Here is a 19457-nt window from a genome sequence, read left to right as displayed (position 1 = left end):
GAAGGCAGCGCAGCCATGCTTCCGTCCTTCAGTTACGTGACTGAGCACACCGGCTTCTGTGGTACGATCAAAAACTCGCCCAGTGATTTCATAGTGACAGAAATCGAGGGATTTCTGAGGGATACCCGGGTTGAATCGCTTCAGAAAGGCGGCGAAGCGCCGCTGGAGCAAAGGATCCCACGCCCGCAGCAACCCAATGAGCTGAGCGTGGAGCCTCCCGGCCCGTGTGCCGAAGGCTGTCCCGGTGCTGTGCCCTGTTCTCCGGAGCAGGACCCGAGCAGGGTAGGAGGCGACTGTTCAGCATCCCCTAACAAAAAACAGCGTGAAGGTGTACCCGAACCGAAACCTGGCCTTGAGGAAGGCCGTATACTGGATTCCTTACTAGGCAAACCGATGAGCGAACGGCTTCATCAGTTTGTCTGTGGCCTGAAGGACACATGGGACCTGGACAGTGGTGCCGGGGGCGGCGCTGCGGAGTTCTCACTAGGACCCGTACTGGACAAGAAAAACCGAGCTAGTCTGCACAGTGCTGTCAGGCAGAAATTCCCCTTCCTGGTCACTGTTACGAAAGGCAATGAGATGATTGTGAAGGGGAATGGTGATTACAGAGAACTTTGTCAGCTGGTGACTGAAAAGGAAACAAGTGATTTCTTTAAATTTTTAGATGCAAAGGTAGAAAATTCTACATTTTCTTTCGAGCCAGATGGAGACAAAGAGCACAGAAAAGTAGTTCACCACTTTATCAATAGAAAGTTTGGAAAGCTTTTAGAAACAAAGTCATTTACTGTGTCAGATGTCACTGGTCAACCAAATATGTCAATAATGGTGCGATTTCGAGAAAAAGGTTGGTCCAGAAAAAGGTCTGCTGGTGGCTTCAAGGAAAAACAAGACTTTTATACAGGTAAATACTATATTTTTAGTGAAAGTGGCAGGTATTGTGTTCGTTAGTATAGACTGAAATTCAGAATCGCTTTTATATGACATCTGGGCCTGGATGACCCATTGTTTATGCTGAAATAAATCATTATTAATGCAGTGTAGTTGCATCACTGGAGACTGAGGTGGATGAATCGAGTTACTGCAGTGATGTTACAGAAACTGTTCAGTGATACTGATTGCACTTGTTTCGCTTGTTGGACTAACTGTGTGTTACTCCCCTTGAGCTAGATTTCCCTTGAAAGTAGTTGGGGGATTTTATAAGATACATCTAGATGTTGGACAAGTCAGTAAGGTTAAAGGTGGTTTATAGTCATTCCTTACAGCAGTTGATTTCTGATATAGAGAATGTTTCTAGTTATAAGTCAATACATATTTGTTGAATGGTGTGTGTTTATCAGGTACTATTTTTAAAGGCAGCAGGGGTTTGTGGTTGTTCTAGGAGTTTTGTGTATTGTGTATTTTTCTTTCAATACTGAACAAATTCCATTTCCTTTAGTATTGTGGGATGGGAGGACTGTTTCTTTGCAGTCTCCGAGCTATTATAGTTTGAAGGGATGAACCTGCCCATCTGTCATGGCAGAACACCTGTATGATTTACAAGTGTGTATTCCTAATAATTCTGAGATGATTGTTTCAGCTTTCACCCTTCAGAAAGAAAACCTAGAAACACTGGAAGCAATCAGCTTCTTGGCTGCTGAACTTGGTGTTCTTCCTTCAGACTTCAGTTATACTGGCATCAAAGATAAGAAGGCCATTACTTACCAACCTATGGTTGTGAAGAAGGTGACACCTGAGAGGTACTTACAGTCTGGGTGCATTCAGTTTAGCACTTATTTTTATGTGTTAATAAGTATTAACATGGTACAATCTTCTGAAATGTTCTTATGGATGTGTCTTCTCCTGTGTTACAGCACAGTGGAAATGGCTTTAATATTTTGTGGCTTTAGGGAACATGTAGCTTAGCGCTGAAGTCCCCAGTGTTGGAATTTGGAGAAAAGTCTTGCTCTTCTTTGTGTTTTTCATAATACAAATATTTCATATCATCTGGGACAGTATCCTTCCAGTTCATGCTCATGGGATCCACTTTTCAATTTTTTAAATACCATCCACTAACTGGAACTGAGAAGAAGCCAGTAGTACATGATGCGACAGGTTTCCACGTGCTGTCAACGTTTTGTCTTGTGGTCCACATTCAAGAACTTTAAAACGTTTATATGGCTACAGAACTAAAGAAAATCATTACAAATATACTTTGGACAGATGCTGTCTCTGAGTGTTAAGTATCAACTTCTATGGTATTATCCAATTTAGAAACATGAGACTATAAATAAAGAAGCTATCACCAAACCTGAGGGCAGAAAATGCATTCTGAATAATGTGTCGATAATACAAGATGTGGCTTTCCATTTCTCATTTTGTTACTTTATGTAGCCAATTCAGTGGATAAATATATATATATAAAGTTCTGACATAGTAACTGTAAAAAATTACTAGAATCAAAACTATAACTTCCTTCTTCCCCAGCTTTAACTTTCTGGTGAGTTTTAGTCTTAGTAACAAAGTACACTTTACAAATAAAGGGAAGTAGAATTTATCTTTTTAGGATTTATTACTGACAGAAATAGATATCAATAATAAATTTCCACTGCAAAGTAAGCAATAAGGCCAATGGTTCAAGAGATAATTAGCAAAACTTTGCATTAATGTTTAAATGATTAAGCAAAACAGTTAAATGCTTCCAAGCCACAAGCATAATGGGGAAAAGAAAATTTATAAATAACTAGTTTATAGAGTTGTGAAAATATTGGTTAGAATGTAAGCTCTTATGCGGAAAGTTCCTTTGGTTTGAATGACTGTTACTTATACGTAAGAACAAAGAGATTGAGTGAATACTTTGAAGAGCAAATACTTGAACTGTCAGCTGCATTCCCAATTGCAAGCACACCCAGAGAATTGCTGCACTGAGTTTGTTTCTGTTAAGGCTGATCAAGAAAGAGCAATTGTGTTTTGGAGTCTGCAAGAGCACATTACTTTTTCTTTTTTTTTTCTTTTTTTTTTTTTTTTTTTTTTTTTTTTTTTTTTTTTAAATGAAAGGCAGATTTTTAGACTGAAGAGTAAATTATTTTCAATAAAAAGTGCAAAATTCCATGCAGTTGCCTTGAGAAAGTTCAGTGAATTGCTTAATTCTAATATCTGTCACACTACAGACTGTAAATGCAAATGAAGCAAACATCGAAAAAGTATTTCGGGACTATAAAATATAAGACATATCTCTGATTTGATTTTTCTCATAATAATTTCTTTTAAATCCCTTTTTTTCCCTAAGTGTTTTTAATTCTAGTGCAAAGGTGAAGAAGAAGTTTATTAGAAGTTGGATAGCTTTAGTAAGGGTGGTTCATAATTTCTCCCAATTATTTATGCAGGTTGAAAGAAATTGGAAGCAAAATGGAAAAAAAGGGCATCAGAATACACAACATACATTCAGCATGCCAGCACCTGAGACTTGGTCAGCTGAAAGGCAATCACTTTGATATAGTTGTGAGAGATCTTAAACACCGTAGTCATGACTCTTCTGCAGATTTGAAAATGAGAATATCTGAAGCAATGGAAAATGTTAAGGTAAAAAAGCCTTGTGGTTCCCAATAGTGAACAGAGTTTAAATTCTGTGCTGTAAAAAGCAAAACAAAACTTTTAAAGAAAATGCTTGAAATAGCACAAAATATCACAGATAGCACAAAAACTGTTTCCCAGTTTTGATGCTTTTGCAGTTTCATGTCTTTGCTGCATTATTTAAGGAATCAGAACTAAAGCTGCATTCCAAGGAGGGACCATAAGTGAACTAATTCTTTGTTACAAACTGCAGACCCCAGAGTGGTGCAGCAAGACAGATGGGAAATTTAGAAGCAGATTATGGATTTATCAGCTATTGTTGCACAGACTTAAGGCCAACCGAAGTGATGGGTTTTGCTGTGGCAGTTGACAGGGTGAAAGAATATAGTTACACATGTCAACTGATTGCCTCTTTTGGTCATGTGAGGACCATGCATGGTAGGCCTGGGTGAAAAACTTTAGTGACATAAATACATGTCTGTAGCAGAGAAAGAAGATTCCCTGAAATGCAGTGGATTTTGATTGCTGTTGTCCTCTCTCTTTGAAGAAAACCCTATAATCAGACATTCTTAAACCATGAATTTCCATGAGTTGCTACTCATGGAAAGGAAAATTTTTAGGTGTTTTGTACAGTGGTAATTTTCTTACCCAACTTAAGTTAATAACCATAATATAAATCACTTCAAGAACATTAATCCAGCAATAAAGACTTTAACAAAAACTACCCAATATGCAAAACCGAAGTACATTATATGTATTCCGGAAGTTACTTTTATTACTGAATAAAGCATTCAACTGCTACTTTAATGCTTCTCCCTCTCTGCTCCACCTGACTTTTTGTTTTGTTTTGTTTTTTGTTTTTTGGGTTTTTTTTTTGTTTTGTTTTGCTGTTTGGAAAATGAACACAAATTCATATGGTTGTGTGTCTTGCTTTATTAGATTTAGCTTACTGGTCAGATGAATGACAAAACCAGCATGTGTGTTAAACCAAAATGTGGATTTCTTATCTTCCATGAAAACAAAATCTCTTATTGGACCTCTGGATGTCCAAAGCAAGGTTATAGAATTTGAACTGAATAACCATTTCCAACACAAATACCATATGTTTTTGGTGGGTTTTTTTTGCTTGTCTACTCCATGCTTGGTTACTGTTTTCTACAAAAGGATGTTCTTATTGGGTCACATGGCTGTGATTTTACTGCCCACATACCACCTACAACTCATCAGGAGACTTAAAATCCCAATTAGCAGAAGTGCTCACTCTTGATCTTTACTATCGTAATAGTAATAGAAAGGATCTCATGTGAAAAAAGATGAGTATTTTCAAGAGAAAATGTCCAACAGTGGTTCCTGTTCATTACCTGTGCTAAGCTTCATTTGCTTGAGTAGGGATTTCAGAATTTGGTGCACATAAAAGCTCAATTAATTTGAATGTATTTATAATGATTTACTGTACAGAAATAATTTTGTTTCATTTACCTATTTTTTTATGAAAGTGAAGACAATGATAGAACTTGGTTGTTTTTTTAGATGCTTCTAGATTAGATGCTAAAATACTGTAATGAATCCTAAGTTACGATTTTGGTACATATTACTTTTGATTTTAAAAAAACAGTTTATATGCATTTTGGATGTAAATGTAGATGTATGTGTGTTGTATGCTTAGTCTTACTAATTGTACCTGGCACTTCCATGCTTTTAACATATTTATTCTTTATCTTTTTAGACAAAAGGTTTTGTAAATTACTATGGACCTCAGCGATTTGGACAAGGACAAAACGTTCAGACAGATCAAATAGGATTGGCTTTACTGAATGAAGAAATGGTATTTTCATTTTGCAATCTAAGTAGTTACTGTAAAGTTAATTTTGCGTTAGTGTTGCAGTATCTGGTGCTGGAGTTGACCTTCCCAGTGATGAGTTTCATTTGTGAGATAAATCCATATATGTGCTGGAAATAATTGCCAGATCAGTTTTAACAAGAACGAAGATCTTCATACTGAAACAAAACATCTTTTTTTAAACAGTAGGTGCAGCTTTAAATAGTTCAAGAAGTAATTTTTATATCTATAATTGGTATGTGATTGTGATCGTCATCATGCCCTTTGGCAGGAAGGTGGCTACATTCCATAAAAGGTTTGAACACTAAATTAAGCAATCTTTATACAATGTTCACTCATGGTCCAGATTGCCTCCTGACTTGTAGCCTGATATCCTGCTGGGGATCTGTATACATTTTTAAAATGTCACAAGTTATTGCCTAGAGTCGTAGGAAATGATGTGGTTTTTTTTCAATACCAGAGTAACTTACATGCTATATAGAAGAGATTGCTGCTTTCCATTATTCCTTGGCTACTTTCCCAGCCTCTTAGTTCTGAGCGATTGCTCTCATGTAAGCTAAGGAGACCTTATTTCTTAAGTAATAATTCATAAGGCAAGAGCCATATACTTTTCAATGTATATGGTGTAGTACTTGGCACAGGTGTAAAACAGAATCAAACATCACAACGTCAAATGAATACTTGAGTATCTTTTTCATATAATCTTTTTGATTCTGAGAAAAGTCAGGAAAACTTACTCTTCAAATATAAGAAGAATCAAGGTTTGCAGGCAGCCCAGAAAAGTTACTGTTGATGTATCTCATTTTGAATGAGAGTTGGTATCCATGTGCCAGTCCCTGAAGGATAATGATTTAAATGTCTAGTCTTAACTCAGTTACTTTTAAATTTAAAACATGTGGGACCTCCTGTTTGTGTTAAAAATGTGCTAGTATGGTCTTGTACGATCCTGTGTGGAGGAGGACAAGAGCCACGTGTTGTGAATTGGTGTAAGTGCTAGCAAATTATATGGCTCCACTGGGGTTGCAAGTAGCAGGGGTTAGCATGGTGTTTTCCCTGTCACAGTGTCATCTAATCTAATACAGACCAGTATAAAAAAGATTGTTGTCCCTCTGTGTGAGACTGTGAGAAGTGTTCAGTCTGTGTTTTGCATAAAATATGCATGTGGAAAAGAAGGAACCTTCCTGTTCAGGATAGAATGATGGCATTACAAAGTGAAGGAGTTCTAACTGGATGTTCAGGAAGAGTGACTTCTCATAGAGCTGTGAAACCTTCCTTGTGTCTTCTGTGTGACTAAACCCTTTCTTTAACTTGAGAAGGAATGGAACCATATTAGTTTGCAGTTCATGGCAGCTTTTGTGAAAGGAAGAATTTGACTTACCTTGAAGAACTGATATAATTTTGAGCGCTTGCAGAATGTGTTAACACAGAATTGGATGCATGACTGTTTAGTTGACAAATAATTACATTTGAATGAAAAAAATTACAAATTACTAATATTGTTCTTTAAGGTGAAAGCTGTAAAATTATTCTTCACACCCGAAGATACTGATGACCCTGTAAACAACGCAAAGAGATACTTTCTTCAAACTGGTATGTCCAGTTAAATTGTCTATGTACTTTTTCAGGGTCAGTATTGTGAGGGAATAAGGTGTTGCTGCTCAGAGAGATGCTTCTTATTTTGCTGCTACTTTATATGTCTTATAATTTATTATGTGGAACTCAGCAGAGTTCCACAGTTAAAAACTAGGTGAGGATGAGGCCCTGAATGTGCACGACAGTGGAAAGCTAATGTTCTTCAGGTGCAAGACAGTATAGAAACAAACACTGTATAGCATAATGCTGGAAAAGACTAATATAATTTTATCAAAGCAGTTTTATCCTCCTTCCATCTGTCTGCTTTTGGAATCTAAACTTCTCCCTATTAAAGGAAGTACACAGGAATGAGGCACCCAAGTTATACTCAGCACTTAACACATGTGGGCATCTAATCTTACATCTCTTTAATTATTTATGTATCTCTTCCATGCTTTCCTGTGATCTGCTTGCTTTCTGTCTTGAACTGAAATCAACAAAATATGTCAAAAGCAGAAGTGTGCTGAGTAAAATGCTGTTTGTCATATTTATAGTTCAATTTAAGTTTCTCTCCAGAACTAAAAATTTGGAGTTGCTCTTGACTTCAAATACATTTCTTCTTTTCAAATATTCTACATCTATTAGCTGGCCTATCACTGTAGATTGACAAAACAACTATGACAGCTGGACGTGAAGAAAGAATTCTTTACAATGAGGGTGGTAAAACACTGGCACAGGTTGCCGAGAGATGGTGGATGTACCATCCCTGGAGGCATTTGAGGCCAGGCTGGATGTGGTTCTGGATAACCTGATCTAGTTGAAGATTTCCCTGCCCATTGCAGGAAGGTTGGACTAGATGGCCTTTGAAGGTCCCTTCCAACCCACATTAGTCTATGATTCTATGACATACAGCTTCAAGAGACACAGATACATGTTTAATTTCACAAAAAAGGTAAGATGAATCATTCTGTGCTGTACATTGCTGTATGATGCATGGAAAGACATTGATGTGGACTCTGAAAACGGCTGCTTGCCTTTTCCGGAAAGCAAAAGGTAAAACGCTCTGCAAAAGGCTTCATCAGGTAATCACTTACAATGAGAAAATACGTAAACCATAAAATTTTAAACTTACACATTCATATATTGTAATACAAATCTGATTAAGTGTATTTTCATCTTGGTTGAGGCTCAGGCTTCCCAATGGCCAATGCAATTTGTACCTTTAAAATAAAGGCATGGGTTTTACCCTGTGTGAATACATTGATGTGAAGTAGAGGCTTAATGTTCTGTTATAATTTCAGTTACCTGGTCTAAAAAAATCCCCTTTAGACTGACGAAGTAAGCTTCTAAAGAAAAAAAAAACCCAACACCCCAAAACCCTCCAACAGAATACCAACCCCCGCCCAACAAAATACCAAAACCCAAATGCAATTAGACTGAATAGCTGCTAGTTTAGTTTATACTGCATGAGCTAGAATAGAATTCATGGGACTGTGTTGATAGGCAATTGGTCTAACACAACACATCGAAGGAAAGGAATTAATAACCTAAAGGTAAGCATAAAGGGGTTAGACTGACACCTTTTTTCCCTAGCAGATTATTTTATCTTCTTAGGTGTTTTTTTTCCCTGGCAGGTAATATGTGAAAAATCAGGGAGTACTTACACGGTTATTTTTGTTTTTATCAGAAGATGCAAAGGGCGCACTTGTGATGCTGCCAGAATTTAAAGTGAGAGAGAAGATGTTGCTACGAGCTTTACATCGCTATGGTGTAAGTCATGAAGGCTGTACCAAAGGATGGCTCAACATTCCTCATTCCATGCGCATATTCTATGTCCATGCTTATTGCAGTAAAATTTGGAATGAAGCAGCATCATATAGGCTGAAGATTTATGGTTCAAAAGTTGTTGAGGGTGATCTTGTTTTCTCAGAAGAAAATGATGAGAATATTTCCCTGAATGACAAGGTGAGTCTTCACAAAATAGTTCTTGTAAAAAACCACAAAAAGCTTAATGCACTTGAGTACATACTTGGACATACTCTAATGCTTTTATTTTGGTTCATTCATTAAAATATTTAATACGAGTTCCAAAGATGAAAAAAAGGTGATGTAGCTTTTTTTTTATTTACCATAAATAGGCATATAAACTAGATTTATGCTAGCAGCTTTTATCTGTTCTGATTGTTCATTTTATTCATGTGAGAAGATGGAACAAAATGTCAGAACTGGTATCTGTAAGAATTTAGCCTGCATGCTGTATCATGCTTGTCTTAGGATCTGACTGAGGAAAACTTCCCGAGTGGACTCTAGGTGGGCCTATGTTACCAGTCAGTTCAATCTTGAGTCTTTCTCTCCAGGTCAGACCTTCCCATTAGATATATTAATGGATGGTGAGAGATGCAGCAGGAAAGCTCATGGTGAAATTTGGCCTCAGGCTGAACTGGTAATCTTGTCGGAGCTACACACTACACAGTAAAAGCATGTTTAGCACAATTTCACTTACTCAGGCAATTACATGGATGGCAGGTCTAAACGGTTAGCAGCAGTTCAAAAAATGCAGCAGTCTTCTTGTGGAAAGGGCAAAGGAGTGCTTCTGCTTGCTCACAGCATGGCATGGGTGCTGTGCATGGAGCCATGGGTGAGCCAATGAGCAGAAGCCAGCAGTGGACTGTCTGGTCCCAGGTCTTGCATGTTGAAGTCCATTCTGAAGCAATTTCTCCTTTCAGGGTTAGCGTACCTTTCATGTATTGTGGAAATAGTTGAGTCTCTTCTGCCGTGTAACAAGCAATGGGACAAGAGGAAACAGCCTCAAGTTGTACCAGGGGAGGTTTAGATTGGATATTAGGAAAAATTTCTTCACTGAAAAGATTGTCAAGCATTAGAACAGGCTGCCCAGGGAAGTCACATTCCTGGGGGTACATGGTGCTTAGGGACATGGTTTATGTCCCTAAGACTTGGAAGTGGACTTGGCAGTATTAGGACTTGGCAGTATTAGGTTTACTTGATTATCTTAAGGATATTTTCAAACCTAAATAATTCTACGATTCTTTCTCCTGATCATCAGACAAAGCATAGAATTTTGCAGTGTTTTACTGGTTAAGAAACAGGTGTGTACCTAGGCAGAATGTATCTGATTTCTTTTGGGTGAACATCTTACAAGTTTGAAAGCAAGAGCTACTAAATAACCTCCAGTCCCTGTAGAATGGCTTCTGTTTCCACTGCAGTTTTTCTTTTGAGAGTGAATACTAATAAAACAAGTAGATCAAATAAAATGAAAAGCAGAGGTAGCAAATTCAGTATTGAGTTACTGAGTTTAATATAGCTCTTCCTATTTAATATATTTTTCTTAGTTATTTTTGCTTTTGCTGATGTAGCACAAAATTGCATTGACACAGTTAACTTCAAACTCAAAGAATATGAGCTTGGAATGATAGTTTGCGAAGTAGTGGTAGCTAGCATCAGGAATTATTTAATTAAATGCCATTTACCAGTAAACAAATTACTTTATATTAAGCATCTCTACTGTTTTTCATACTGAAATAGATTATTGTCTTTGTAGTAGTCAAATAACCTTAGAATCCTTTATGAGTTTGGGAGTGCAGTGCACAATTCCTAAAATAGTGGTTGTTTTATTTTTAAAAAAGCTTTTTTTTCTTCTTTTAATGTCTTGTCAGGTTCATGTAGTCGCTGCTGCAGAAGAGTTGGCTAACAAATACTCTATAAACCAAGTAAGTCTGTATGAAAAGTTCTGAGTTGTTAATTTCTTTATTTGTCTTGTTTTAAAAATAATGTGATTAATTTAACTGATGCAGTCTTCCTTGCCAGAAAGCATGTTAAAGAAAATACATGTGAACTAATCTCCGGTCTCATAACAAACTTGTTTACTTTGTAGTGGAAGTATGTACAGTGTCATTTGCAGTGTGGCAGTATTTATCTTGAAGCTGAATGTAAATACTTAGAAAACTTTTTCATTCTACTGGGGAAAACACTCAAGAGTAGCTGACATTCTAATTTTTGAGAGTGCAGGGTGCATAGTTGTGAAGTTTTACAAAGGCATCTTAAAGTCTTTATTGCAGTATCTTTCCCAACAAGCAAGGAAATTCATGTTAGTGTATTCTAGTTTGTTTTGGGAATCCTGATACAGTGATTATTTTTCCTTGAATGCTTTCATTGCATCCAAGATACCTGCCTTATACAGCTTTATTTCACAAGAGAAGCTCTTGTTTTACTATGTCATGCCCCTAAACACAAGATTTAGACACATTTTGAGTTGTAATCTGTCCTGGGTTCAGCTACAGCAGTCATTTTTCTGCTTCTTAGTAGCTGGTGCAGTGCTGTGGTTTTGACTTTCAGTCTGGGAACAATGCTGATAACACCGATGTTTTTAGTTGTTGCTAAGTAATGTTTACTCTGACCAAGGACTTTCTCAGTCTCATGCTCTGTCAGGGAGGAGGGGAAGCCAGGAGGAAGCAGAGACAGGACACCTGACCCAAACTGGCCAAAGGGGTATTCCATACCACAGCACGTCATGCCCAGTATAGAAACTGGGGGGAGTTACCCGGAAGGCCCAGATCGCTGCTCGGGTCGGGCTGGGTATCGGTCGGCGGGTGGTGAGCGGTTGTGTCCTTTTCCCTTGTTATTTCCCTTATCATTATTATTGGTAGCAGTAGTGGTTTGTATTATACCTTAGTTACTGGAGAGCTGTTATCTCAACCCGTGGGAGTTACATTCTTCCGATTCTCCTCCCCATCCCTGTAGGAGCGGGGGGAGGAAGGAGGGAGAGAGTGAGCGAGGGGCTGCGTGGTTCCGAATTGTTGGCCGAACTTAAACCACGACAGTTCTTTGTGGCACCCAGTGTGGGGCACGAAGGGTTGAGATAACAACAGATCTGACCAGAGTGTGTTTAATCATATTTGTGATAAGCATTTATTGTTTCAGATTAATAGTCACTCATCACAATGTTGATTTATTTGCTCTGTGAGTTGTTGCGCTTGATCTCAGAGTATACATTTATTTAAAGGGAATTTGGTGGGATTTATTTCAAATATTTTTTTTTTTTTCTTTGAAGGTGGTTCTTCCAGTGGTGGGACATAGTATCAAGTATCCCAGTAATAAGGTTGGGCAATGGTACCATGAAAGGCTTTCTAAGGATGAGCTGCAGATGTGCAAATTCAGAGTGTCCCCACTACAGCTGAATATACCTGGATGCTACAGACCCATTTTGAAACATGTTCAGAATCTGGCTTATTTTTTGGAAGTCAGTGAAAAAGGAATTGAAATTGAAGACAACCATCTGAATGAATCGAAAGTCTCTCTTCATATATCATTTGACCTTGATCCTTCATGTTATGCAACAGTTTGTCTGAGAGAAATAATGAAATGTGACTTTTAAGATTCCAGTTAATGAAAGACTCTAGGAATATAATACAATGGTGATATGTTATGTATAATGCCAAGAAAACAAGGGAGAATAACAGGTTCAAGCCAGGAACTGGAACAATTTGTAGACTGAGATTCATACTGGTTAGGAAAAAAAAGCCCACCCAAATCCTTTGGAATGTTCCAAACATTCCAAGCCCTAAATGGAACCCCTTGTATGCATTGGAGTAAAACTGTATTTTATGCTAGGCAGGGCTAACAGAACTTGAAGAAACCATGGGCTGCAAGCACGTATTTCATGTTTGCATAGACATCTGCCTTGCAAAGTTAAATACTGAAAAAATGTTTACAGTAAAGAAATGCTTCTTTTATTTCATAATCTTTTTTTTTATAAAGTGGTTTATACTAAATGCTGTTCAAGCAATGTTACAAGTTTGCAGCCTACAGATATCTAACAGAAAAGTTCCTGTACTGAGGTTCACTAAATACATGATGGTTTTGTTGTGTGCAGGCACTGAGTGTTAAAAGGTAAAAGTCCTGAATCAACAGTGACAAGTTTGATGGATCCCACAACTGAAGTTAATGCCAAGGAATCCAGGATTAAGTAGTGCATAGCTGTTAGGTAGAACCTATTCAAGTAAGCTCATCAGGATGAGGTGAGTAACTAACATAGCTACAAAACCATTCAAATAAAACCAGACCCATTTTATTGTTTACAGGACTCTATTGCTGTGAAGTCTTATGATAGCAAAAATATGTTAATGGAACCATCTCTGGAAAAAAGCTTTTACATTTTTTTTTTCTTAATTGAAAAAATAAAAAAGCATTTAATTGTGATAAAATGAGTGGATCTGTGAAAAAGGGGAGAGCAGGAAATGCCATTTGCTTTAACCAGGTGTGTGACACTGTTCCACAATATTCCTGAAACCAAGTTATGACATTAATGTGTGGATGGGTGGACAGCCAGCTGGGTAAAAAAAGGGACTGGATGATGAGGCCCAGGGAGCAACAGTTAATGGGTCATACCCTACCTGGAGTGAGTACCACGAGGGGCTGTCCTGGGCCCCATCCTGTTTAATGTCTTTGTCAGAGACCTGAATGGAAGGATGGAGTTTGCTATCATAAAATGTGCAGATGAATCCAAATTAAGGGGTCAGATGGATACTCTGAAGGATCAGGCTGCCATTCTGGGCAACCTAGATGTGCTGGAGGAGCAGGCCAACAGGAACCTTATGACATTCAGCAAGGATTAACGCAAAGTGCTGCCCCCAGGAAGGAAGCACCCCTGGAGCAGCCAGACTGGGGAGCAGCTCTTTGGTCATGGCTCTGGGGGACCGGTTGGCAGCTGAACATGGGCCAGCTGCGTGCGTGGCAGCAGGGGTGACCAGCAGCCTCCTGGGACACAGGCAGAAGATGGAGGGAAGGGGTTATGTCTCATTTTTCAGCACCTTCTGGACCACATTCAACTTCTATGTCCAATTGTGATCCCCAGCACAAGACAGACATCAAAAAAATAGAGCAAGTTCAGCCAAGGGTCTCCAAGCTATATGGGGACTGGAGCCCTTGCCATTTGAGGAGATGGTGAAGGAACTGGGCTTCTTCAACTTCGAGAAGACTCAGTTTAGGGGTGGAACCAACAGCAGCTCCACAGTACCTATGGGAAGGTTAGCAAATACATGGAGCCAGGCCCTTCATAGTGGTGCACAGCAGGAGAACAAGAGGCAATGAACATAAATTGATATGAGAGATTAAGGAATTTCAAAGGAAAATTTTAAACTTTTCCCCCTTTAGGACTGTCAGGCAGTGGAACAGGCTGTCCAGAGACTCTGCAGTTCCATGTGAGGAGGTTTCTGAGACCCAATGGGATAAAGCTCTGAGTAACCTGGTCTGAGCTCAGAGGTAACCCTGTTTTGTGGAGGCAGTTGGACTAGAGACCAGAGGCCTGTTCCAACCTGGATTACCCCGTTGCCCTATGCAGAACATTGCAAGTGTTTATTTAATCTGTAGATGGCAGTATGACAATGGCAAAGTCTACTCTTTTATTGAGTGAGAATCGCTAATATACATTGAGTTCTGTTTATGGCATCAGTCTTTCAGTTGTTGCTAACAGCTGAGTAAGGTAAATCTCCAAACACTGATAAACAGACCTAGAATTACAAGAATAGGAAAAATAGAAATACAGAAATATACTTCACATGATTTCAGTGCTTGTATAAAACTATGTAGCAATGAAGGATCCGGATAATTCACTGCCTCAAGTAAGAGGATTACTCTGTAAGTCTGTATAAGTAATTAAAAATTTGACCCTTAGCTTTTATATGCAAAAATAGGCCGTCATGCAAACAGTAGCTATAGAGCCACTGAAGGCAACTTACAATGTTTGCTGTATTAGAGTGCTTGCTATACACCTCAGGTTTATGATACAGAGCCAAACTGATACAAAAATCCATTTCCCTGCCACGACCCATCTGGGACAGCTTTCTTCCTGTCTTTGCTTGTCAGTATCACCTCTTTTGTCTTCCACCTGCCCTTAAAAATGCCCCTTTTCTGGAAGATTATTTTTAAATCGAGTTGTTTTGGTACAGCACAGCTCAAAAAGAGTTGTCCTGTTGCCCCTGGCACAGTAAAATGCTCCAGTGCAGACAGGAAGCTGCATGCAGTTGCAATGACCAGAAGAAATAAATTAGTGCTGAAGTTCTATTTAAAGAGACTATTGTGGTCTTCTTCAATGTCGCTCAAAACAGCCTTGACAACTATCTCATCACATACAAGATTTGAATACAGAAAGAATTAGAAGTTGAGCCTTGATTAGGAAAAACACAAAAGGTCAGATTAAAAGGGTTTTGACTGAAAGGCATGCTATTTTAAAATAAAAGATCAGAAGGTGGTGTTAAAAGAGTTCCCCTATAATCATTTTAGGCTCATTTGTCATTACTTCCATTGAACACTAAAAGGACTAATCTTCTTAAGCAAATCATTCTTTCAGCAACTTTAAGGTGAAAGAGCTAATTATGTGTGTCCATGGGTTAAATTCCTATAGTAGAAATGTTCTACTAGGGAAAAGTCAGTTTGCTATTAGAGTCTTTATATAGTAAACATCCTTCTTATTTCAGTTGGCATTTGTTTGTAATTCATTCTCTTAATCCTAGCAGCTATTTTGCAGGCTTGTGTACATGAACAGCTGAATCCAGAGAATTTCTGTAAGAGCAATGGTCACCTCCCTAAGTATAATCTGTATAAGCAAAACATCTGTGCCCCTGCATTTAGAAAAGAAGATTATCATTGTGCACTGATCTGAGTTTAAGGAAAAGATTGGTGTGTTAGTCATCTCTCATCTTACTAAGCACTTTTGTTGCTACCATCCTTTTCTGCTAATACTAATGAAGACAGGTCTCTGATTCTGTTTCTAACAAAAGGGGTTTTAAGTTCAATGGCAGTTGATTTTTTTCAGCACAGATGATAGGTAATTGAGCATGTGAATGGGAAAAATGCAAATGTTCGTAATCTGTGAAATCCTATTACTTTTAATTCATTACAAATTTGACAACTAGTATTATCCTCAATGAGAATGTACAAATTTTCAGATCTTTCAGAATGAGATGGCTTAAAATTACATTCCTATCAAAAAGGCAGTTCAGAAGCCAGGTAGACGTGTGATTATTGGCCTAGCTCACTCATTAAAACTCCATTAACTCCTCTCTCAGTGGCAGTGCCTGTCAGCTGGTGATTTGACCTCTTACACCCAGTTGATGAGCATAAACCTCCTTTCCTTTCTCTTGCAGAACTTCTGCCCATAATAAAAGCTCAAGGGAACAAGCTGAGAAACTATTAACACTTCCCTTTCTTTCAGTCCATGGCCATCCCTTACAGCCCACTGGTTCAGATCTAGATTCTTTGTAGCTGGAATGAAACCAGGAAGTGTGCTTCAGCTGCATGCCAAGCACCCAAATGGAGGAACAGGGATCCAAACGAGAAGTTGGTCCGTTGGATCGCTTCAGACCATATACAGTGGTGTGTTCTGCTTTGGAGTCTAGACAACATTTAGCTCAAAATAAAAACCCTGAACCACATGTTGTGCAAGGATAGGGGCTTCAGTGCTCCAGTATGTTCATCTGTTTATGTCACACCCAAAAGCTTTGTCTGAGAATGTTGTGTTTGCAAGGGAGGCAGAATCAATGAAGTCAGATATTTGCACCATCTGGAGTTACTTCATTCTGCTTAGTCAGAATCTTATATGAGAGAAGTTTAAATGCATTTTCAGCTTATGCATAAATGTTCCTACCTACTTCGAACAGTAAGGTTTTTAATCAGCTTTAGAAATGACTGATTAAAAAATCTCAATTCTATCTGTCTTCCAGAATATTCCTGCACTTCAAAACCCAGGACACCCTCTCCCACTCTCAGAAAAAGGCACTTTGTAATTTCACCTTCACACCTCTGTTCACATCTCTACTGATACTATGAATATGTGTATTGGGCTGATAAGTCAGATTTCTGATTTTCAGATTTCTGCATAAAAAGAATTGTAGTAATACATGGACAAACCATTCACTTGTGAAAGCAGGGCAGGAATCATTTAGTAATTTTATATTGATATTATATAGAAACAAATACATAGAATTAAACTGGGTTTGGATTTAGCTCTCTACAGCTGCAGTGGCTTGAGTCAAGGCTCAGTCTTGTGCCTTATCCTTTCTGCAATAGTTCCTATAAGTGGGTATGTAGAAAAGAGTAGAAATAGGGAAGTGTGTATGGTATTTATCCTCTAGTTTGAGTTCAGGCCATTTCCTGAGCCTGAGTGTTTTTCTATGTAATAACGCTCAGTGGATTTCTTTCCCAAGTATTTCTCATCTTCCTTTGAATATGTTCAACCTCTTCCCAGAGTTCCATGTTTGCTGCCTGTTGTATGAAGAGGCACCTTTGTTTTTTGTCGGTTTAAACTGCCTCCTTCTGACTTCATTTTATGATCTTTGGCTCTTGTATTTCTGTACAAGGAACAGTAAAGACTTCATCCCTATCCATCCTTGTGGTACTCAGCCATTTGTATGCTTCCTTTATCTATCCCTTCATGTAAGTAAGTCAGTTGCTTACCACAACTGAGCAGCCATGCAGTCTCTGCTCCTGTGGAAGCTATTCCATACTTACAGTACTTTTTGTCCTTCTGTGAGCTTTTCTTGGTTTTTAATATGGCCTTTTGGAGATCTAGAACTGCACACAGTTCCGTTTTTATTGTACTGATTTCTCCACTAATGTGGAGTTTTTTTGACATGTTTGTTTTGTCCTATACCTCTCCTATGTGAGTTCCTGTTTGACACACCTTTCTTCCCCAAGCATTGAAGCAGTGTGTTCTAGGAACTAGGTATTGTAACCCCAGGGTTCCACCCCAGAGTGGTGATTTCACCCTGGAGTCAGGTGAAAGCTCTTTATTTTATGTGTGAACTTGGGATTTGTTTTGTCTGTGAGTCACTTTGGGTGTGTCTACACTCTAAATTCTCATCTGCCGTTGTATTACCCTGTCATTAGCATCATCAGGTTTTTCTGCAGTTCCTCACATTCCACCCTTAGCTTTGTTACCCTGAGTAACTCAGTATCATATCATCATCAGTCACCTCTGTGCTTCACCCCTTTCATACACACACTGATCTGCATTCCAGGGCCCACCAGCTTATGCAGTGACTGCTTAAAGGTGCTTGGTGATGGACTTTGTCAAGTGCTTTCTGGGAGCTCAAGTGCACCATCTCCACTGCAGCAGGTATTTCCATGCAGCTCGTAACCTCTCCACAGAGCTCCAACAAGGTTCGAAGCAATACTTCACAGAAGCCGTGTCAGCCTTTCCCCAGTGGATCACAATTCAAGTGTCCACTACTTCTATCCTGTAATAGATTTGCCCATTGCAGTTCTCTGCCTTATAGGCTTGTACTCTAATTTTGTTCTCTAATTTTTCATCCTTGTTACACAGTATATACTTTACAGTTATATAATTAAATAGCTTAGACATCTACTATATTATAGAATAACTATAAACATAGAAAATGTATACTATTGTTACCAGTAATCTGAAATTGAGTTGAAGGTATGAGGGATACACTGAAGAAGGCATACCAGCTTAGAGCACTTTTTAGCCTCATTAAAATGCTCATGGGTTTTGAAAGATCTTGGTTTTGGATCTGTGTTCTGCTTGGTTCAAAGCAGAAATTTGAATCCTATTTCATCATAGCCTGTTAACCACATTAAGAGGCTGTAAAAGTAACTGTTAATGATGGTAGTGTCAAAGAATGACATTTTTGACTGAAAGTAAGAGAAAGACTTTCTTGAAATTTGAATATGGGAGATAAAATGTCAAGCTTAATTCAGGTGGAAAAGACTTTGAATGTGTGGTGTAGTCAGCAGATTATTCTGCAACAACAGACTGACACAGCTGCATGCCCATGCTCAGTGTTCAGGTCCTAGTGGTGAGGTATGGGAAAGATTGTCCCTAATGAGAACCTTGCTTCTGAGCATCAGAGCTTTGGGATGAGAAAACAAGGAAATATGCATATGCTAAGTAGGACATTTGGGAATGTCGTCAATACTCAACCACTGCTGAGAACCCAAGCCTTAGAGGCAACATCCCACAGAAAATCAAGTGAAGCACCTAAATTAACATGTCAGTTTTCAAAGTCTGGGCTATATGTTTGGGCTTAATTGTATCAGTTAAGGATGCAATTTTTTAATCCTAAATTTATGCCTAAAGTCTTGATGTAACATGTCAAAACACGTGAAATTGCCCCTGGAGTAATGTGCACCCCCCTGCTTCCTTCTTCAGCACAGATTAAAATGACTGGGGAAGGCAAAACCTACCCTCCACTCTGACCTGCCAGTGGATGCATCAGTAGGTGTGTAAAGCCAGGCATTTCTGATCAAGTCATCTAGCATCTTCCCTGGGGTAAAAAGCCAGGTGATAACCACCCCATGAAGGTAGCTAAAAAGGTAACTTTTTTCCCTGTGGGAAAGGAGTTTCAGGAAGGAGGAATGGAGCCCTTCTGCCAGGAATCAGAATGTGCTTCAGATTCAGTGTTGAATCATTCCGGGCCCTGAGGGCACCCATAGCCCTGACTGTCCTGACCCTCCCACCCTG

The 19457-nt window shown here is 38.7% G+C and overlaps 1 protein-coding gene across 1 annotated transcript; it reads left to right on the top strand.

Annotated features, from left to right (window-relative positions):
• The first annotated feature begins 15 nt into the window (after window positions 1-15).
• PUS7L (pseudouridylate synthase 7 homolog (S. cerevisiae)-like) lies at window positions 16-12419 on the top strand. The gene is made up of 8 exons (XM_010021627.1): window positions 16-901; window positions 1577-1736; window positions 3363-3558; window positions 5276-5374; window positions 6898-6979; window positions 8649-8926; window positions 10636-10689; window positions 12030-12419. Exons 1-8 carry the CDS (start codon window positions 16-18, stop codon window positions 12351-12353), a joined length of 2079 nt encoding a protein of 692 aa, XP_010019929.1. The 3' UTR covers window positions 12354-12419.
• The last annotated feature ends 7038 nt before the right edge of the window (window positions 12420-19457 follow it).

This window comes from Nestor notabilis, unplaced genomic scaffold, assembly GCF_000696875.1.
Source record: "Nestor notabilis isolate BGI_N333 unplaced genomic scaffold, ASM69687v1 scaffold18010, whole genome shotgun sequence".
NCBI lineage: Eukaryota > Metazoa > Chordata > Aves > Psittaciformes > Psittacidae > Nestor > Nestor notabilis.
The sequence above is the reverse complement of the archived record's forward strand: the minus strand, read 5'-3'. Positions and strand labels throughout refer to the sequence as shown.